The sequence below is a fragment of the Octopus bimaculoides genome, chromosome 7 (genome assembly GCF_001194135.2).
Source record: "Octopus bimaculoides isolate UCB-OBI-ISO-001 chromosome 7, ASM119413v2, whole genome shotgun sequence".
In the NCBI taxonomy this organism is placed as follows: Eukaryota; Metazoa; Mollusca; class Cephalopoda; order Octopoda; family Octopodidae; genus Octopus; species Octopus bimaculoides.
Genome location: NC_068987.1, coordinates 77,524,234 through 77,530,807, shown reverse-complemented (window position 1 = coordinate 77,530,807; position 6,574 = coordinate 77,524,234). Strand labels below are relative to the sequence as shown.

At 37.0% G+C, this 6,574-nt stretch overlaps 1 protein-coding gene across 1 annotated transcript in view; it reads left to right on the top strand.

The window, feature by feature from the left end:
* LOC106882870 (40S ribosomal protein S16) overlaps positions 1-2,319 on the top strand; it is an 11,276-nt gene extending 8,957 nt beyond the window's left edge. Inside the window, exons 5-6 of the mRNA XM_014933672.2 lie at positions 835-882; positions 2,139-2,319. Of these exons, the coding sequence (XP_014789158.1) occupies positions 835-882; positions 2,139-2,284 (194 nt within the window). The 3' untranslated portion in view covers positions 2,285-2,319. The remainder of the gene's footprint in view (positions 1-834; positions 883-2,138) is intronic.
* Positions 2,320-6,574: the final 4,255 nt, after the last annotated feature.

Below are 6,574 nucleotides of genomic sequence, written 5' to 3'. Positions count from 1 at the left end.
ACAAATTTTGAAAACACAACAGGAACAAATTTGGAAAAAAATCTCCCAAAATTCACAAAATTAAAAAAACACATCGATCGTTGTACAAAACTATAGCTGAACTGTTTACACAAATAATCACGTGTTTTCACGAATGTACTAACGAGATTTGCTCAGATATTCTCATTTAAATATGAATAGGTGATTACGGGCGGTTTTGGGCAGCTTGGTCACATGAACCAAAATTTTTTTCGGGTGGCTTTGGGCGGTTTGGTAACGAAAGGGTTAAGCGGTGTAAAGCGTATTTAATCTCCATTACTTCTGACATTTCGCAGAGGCAACACACGTGTGTTCGTTTTCCCTTACCGACTTGCTCCTTCCCTCAAAAACCATGCCATGTGCCTATAATAGAAAGGTTTATTAGCTACTGCCAATATGCTTCAGCCATTTTTTGACAAGGAAATAATTTTATCACCGCCGAGAATCGTTTGTTTACGTATTCAGCACTTAATTTGTACGGCTGAATGGACGTCAGTCATTGGTTGAAAATACAGAAATACGACAACTTTAACATGAAATAACTTGCGATGTACGTTTTTTTGTTAAGAAGACTAAGAGAAAAAAATGTTTTATATGACACATTCTACCAGTGTCCCAAGTTTCAAAGTGTTTCGTTAAGAAAATACTGGTGCCCCTGTTTTGAACAGGATCCGAAAATTTAAATACTGTTATTTAAACTCCAAAGACACCTGGCAAACCCCAAAAGCATGGATAAAAAAATTTAGCATTTAATCTGTTAATCCTTTTCTTATGCTGTCTAATGAAAACTAATGTATTTCTTTTTAATTTTTGCAGCTATCCGCCAGGCTATCTCTAAAGCTCTGGTTGCCTACTACCAGAAATGTAAGTTTTGTGAATCAGTCTTGGTTTTTTTTAAGTGTTGTATAACATGCTAGGTACTAAGGAATGATGTTACAAAGCACAACTTTAGTTTCACATATGAGTTTAAAGTGTATTCCCGATTAGTGGTTGCTGCTAAGAAATGTATCTTTTAAATTTTATATGGCTATTATAATTGATTTCAAAAAATTACATGAATTTTGCCACAATGATAAATTTTTAGTTTCTTTATTTGAAACACACTTCATCCCCTAAGGGTCTTTGTCGAAATCCTGCTGAATGTAACTATCTTGTCTGGTCTTTAAGGTTGACTGGCATAAATTCCTGTATTATATAAAATGAATAAAATAAATTCTTGAGTAGAAAAAAATATTTAGTGAAAAAAATCTGTGAAACGAGGTAATCTCTCTGCAAATTTGTATTGTGGCTTAAAATCTCAAGTGAAACCACTTAATACTACTAAAGTCCTTATCAGATGTTACAAATTTTTCTGCACATCTATTTCCTTAAAATTCACAGTGCTCACAATATAATAGGGGTAGGCATTTTGGGGGTGCAACTTTATTTCAATTCTTGGTGGATGGTTTTCGAGCGAGATTGTTGCCAGTGCCCCTGGACTGGCTCTTGTGCGGGTGGCACATAAAAGACACCATTTTCGAGCGTGGCCGTTGCCAGTACCGCCTGACTGGCCTTCGTGCGGGTGACACGTAAAAGCACCCACTACACTCTCTGAGTGGTTGGTGTTAGGAAGGGCATCCAGCTGCAGAAACTCTGCCAAATTGGAGCCTGGTGTTGCCATCCGGTTTCACCAGTCCTCAGTCAAATCGTCCAACCCATTGCTAGCATGGAAAGCGGACGTTAAACAATGATGATGATGGAAACTTGTATTCTTTAAGAGTAGTTCTGTTTTATTAGAAACAAATGTTAATATTCTGTGTTATTCTAACATGATGTTATATTCTTTTAATAACATCTTCCATGCTTTTGACAATGAGTGCAGACATCTGTGAGATTTAAGTTAGCTTTTTACTCCATGGTTGGAGTTCAGGTTGTGAGTAGAAATAAAGTACTTAGGTTGATGAAATCCTTTGAAGGCAATGTGTAGCATGGCCACTGGCCAATGGCTACCCCCCCCCCCCCCAAAAAAAATCCCACTAAAAACAAACAAACAAATCAACAGAATAGAACAATTAAGAGCTAATAATGGGAGAATGTCGTTGAAGTTGTAAAATTAATTTTCCTGTTATTTTTGATTTCAGATGTAGATGAAGCGTCAAAGAAAGAAATCAAGGACATCCTTGTTCAGTACGACAGGTCTCTACTTGTAGCTGATCCCAGGCGCTGCGAGCCCAAAAAGTTTGGTGGGCCTGGTGCTCGTGCTCGTTACCAGAAATCCTACCGTTAAAATATATGTAATAAACATGGAATTTTTCTGAGAAACCACTGAGTTTTTTTTCGTTTTTGAAAAGATGCTGGATTGAGATTGTATTTTCAAATCTATCTGATCTGTTGTAGCATAGAGAGGCTTCAACAAAAAGCCACACACACACACACACACACTTTGCTGGGCTGATTTTGACTGCTATATGTGCAGAAGAAACGTCAGCTGGCTGTGTGACATGAATTTGTGTATTTGAAAAAACTAAAAAGGTTATTAGAATAATGATTATTCATAATATGAAGTGATGATTGAATGTATTCAGACAACACAGCTGTAGATACTTATCTATATGGCATTAATAAATAGGGCACTTTTCTGTATAACCACTAAGATGGCTCTTGGTTCTATGGTAGAAGTTTCTTGTTTTAACCATTTAGCATTTAGATACTCTTAAGTGTAATGTTAATTTATTTAGTGTTATGAGTTAATAGTGCATTTTGTTCTAAGATTTTTTGTGATTATTTTTAGAATGACATTGTTGGGTAAGTGTGATAGGCTAGATCTAATCAGTTTGAACTTAAAATGCAAAGAATATTTGGGTATGATATGGTCATTTGAAATGCCTAAGTGTTAGTGATACAAATTAAAACCTATCAAAATTTCATTAATTTACGTTCCACACGAGTTTAATAATGAGTCATTTTATTAAATTCTTGTTTCTTAGCATACTTCTATGGAAGTATGGTAATGAAAGAAATAAAATTAGGATTAAGGAGATTTTACGAAACTGAAACTTGTTAATGGCTTCATCTGAGAGGAATTAGCACATCTGCAGACCAGAGAGGCTGGATCATATTTTAAGTGATTTATAGTTTGATCAATTTAGCTTTTCTCGGAATGCAGTCAAAGGGGCTGTGTCGAGGCATTTTCTTTCAAGATTTAGTCATATTGACGCTTGTACTTAATTTAGTAAAATGGTGGATGCTTGGCAGTCTCCTTTCCTAAAATAGTAAATTTTTTTGGATCCGCTCCATCTATTAATATGCAGATAAAATAAATACTTTTTATTTAACATCATAGTGTTGGACTAGCTTAGAATAATTTGTACCGTTTTCACTCGAAGTTGAACGCAAGTTTGGTCTTAAATATGGTATATTATATAGAGTGAATCATGCCGGTTTAAAGAGTTATCTCCCTTCTATAGACGTAGTTTAGTCCCGATATGAATTCGAAGTTTTCGGCGCATTGTGGTGGGAAATGTTCAATATTTGTTTATAGCAAATATTAATATGCCACAACATTAGTGTTTTATTTATTTTTATTTCCTTTTTTCAGTTACCTTTAAAAATACATGAAATAGTTTTCCTGCCGGACAATCTTACATCAGTCAGGCTTTTTCCTTTTCATAATTACTCCCAGTATTATTTCTCAAAGGAACAGTGAAATTGCTTTGGTATCTCACGTTCGCCGTTATAGGCTCCAGCGATTTAACTATACGTAGTCTCCTAAAAAAAAATGCAGCAAGACCTTAAAATACATTCTCAAATGTCTATGCAATGGTGAAATACATATAGGATAAACTAATGCAATTATCCTAGTTTATCGTTGAGGTTTTGTATTAAAAAAAAAAAAAAAAAAAAACGTGATAAATGAATCATCTCAACGCACTTTAAGATTCAAACTCGGAGTATACGGCAACGAAGCTTCTGCCGTTCCGCATTTTCTTGACCGTCTCCACCTTTTCCTGTCAAAGATGCAGTCGGCTGCGTCATTGGTCAAGACATCTTCAATTTTGTTCTGTTCACGTAAATCGATATAATAAAGTTATGCATTCTTAGTAAATCACATTAACACTAGCGATAGTCAGTGCATTTTGGGTGGTCGCTGGGGCGCGTTTCTGTGGTCTAAGCTGAACTTTTGAACATGGTTCACAATTGAGTGTACTGTGTTGTCTTGAACCAGTGATGAATGAATCTGATAAGGCTACACATACTAAGTATTATAAGGGAATGAACTTGGAAAAGTCATTCGAGCACCAGATAAAATGTGTTATGGTACGGATTGTATTCGGAGTTCAATTCCTCTCGGAATCAATTTTGCACTTCATCCTCTCAAAATTAATAAAGTACCAGTCCAATATGAAGGATTAGTACTTTTTTTTTTCTTTAGGCGCTTTATTGTACTCAAGAAGACCGACTTACCACAATAGAGCTGATATCCTTAAACCAAGATGCTACGTAAAAAGCATCCAATACACTGTAAAATGGTTGGTATTAGGAAGGGCATCCAGCTGTAGAAACGTAGTCAAAACAAAACAAAATATGGAACATGGTGCGACCCCTGGCTTTGCCATTTCCTCTCAAGCCGTCCAATCCATGCCAGCATGGGAAACGGACGTTAAATGAAATCGGATGTAGTCAAACTATGAGAATAATGAACCCCACCAGATTAAAATACTTGAGTCACACGGTATGCATTATGGGGTCGTATTTACGAATCCTTTATAAGCCGAAGTAGCAAGACGAGACAAGTTAATACAGTATGTCAGAAAATCGAAAAAATTGGGATGGTCACAGTTGGAATGACAATTGAACGTTGAATATGCGGGAAATTCTCTCTGCGTATGTATTAAAACTGATATCATGGATTTGGGTCTTGCTTCATCGGATGTTGCTTTTAATAAACATAATTATCTCTTGCAGACCAAACGAATGTTTCCTTTTTTTGATCTCAGTATAAAAAAAAGAACAAATTTTGAAAATTATTGGTTGTTATAGGCGCAGGCGTAGCTCTGTGGTAAGAAGCTAGTTTCTCAACCACATGGTTTCAGGTTCAGTCCGACTGCGTAGCGCCTTGGGCAAGTGTCTTTTACTGTAGCCTCGGCGTCGACCAAAGCCTTTGTGAGTGGATTTGGTAGACTAAAGCTGAAAGAAGCTTGTCGCGTGTGGGTGTATATATATATGTGTGTATGTGTCTTTGTTTCTGTGTTTATTACTAATCAGCGCTTGAGAACCGGTGCTGGTGTGTTTATATTTCCGTAACCTAGCGGTTCGGCCAAAGAAATGGATAGAATAAGTACTAAGCTAAAAAAAAAAAAAAAGTCCTGGGGTCGATTTGTTCGCGTAAAACCCTTCAAGGCGGTGCCCCAGCATGGCTGCAGTCGAATAACTGAAACAAGTAAAAGTTAAAGAATAGGCTATTATTAGTTTACGCATTGATTCGTAATTTAAACGGACGTTTAAAAAATTCTATTATATTCTTATCACTAAGTATTATTAGGAATTGTAAAAATATTTTGTGTATTGGAGAAATATAACCGGTTTATTGCAGATTAATTATAAAATCTTATATGGACCTCCAAAGACCATATGGGCCCCGGTTTAGAACCGCTGAGATAGATAGTTCAATCAGTCAACGTTGAGTTGCCTCCCTTACACTGTGCTAGTCTGCACCTGCCAACTTCGTTTTGGTATCAAAATTGACGGTTCTCTTTACTCTTTTACATGTTTAGTCGAGCAAATCGACCCCAGAACTTATTCTTTGTAAGCCTAGTACTTATTCTATCGGTCTCTTTTGCCGAACCGTTAAGTTACGGGGACGTAAACACACCACCATCGGTTGTCAAGCGATGCTGGGGGGACAAACACAGACACACAAACATATACACACATATACATATATACGACGGTCTTCTTTCAGTTTCCGTCTACCAAATCCAGTCACAAGGCTTTGGTTGGCCCGAGGCTATAGTAGAAGACACTTGCTCAAGGTGCCACGCAGTGGGACTGAACCCGGAACCATGTGGTTGGTAAGAAAACTACTTACCACACAGCCACTCCTGCGCCTGAGGTTTTTGTGAAATTATTACACAGCAGTATAAGTGCCAAGCAGTGTTAATAAGCATAAGCAAACTTAAGGTAAGTTAAAATATGTTTGCGACACATTTCAGCTTCTAAAGGCAAATTCGCTGTAACTACCATGGAGGAAAAAAAAAATTTTCTCTTGTAAGAGAACAAAATACGTTCTGGGGTCAAAATACGCTTTAAAACAAAATACGTTCTGGGGTCGATTTGCTCGACTAAACCCCTTCAAGGTGGTGCCCCAGCATTGCTGCAGTCGAGTCACTGAAATAAATGAAAGATAACTCGCTTACCAACCACATGGTTCCAGGTTCAGTCCCACTGCGTGGCACCTTGGGCAAGTATCTTCTACTATAGCCTCGGGCCGACCAAAGCCTCGTGAGTGGATTTGGTAGACGGAAACTGAAAGAAGCCCGTCGTATGTATGTATATATATATATATATATATATATAT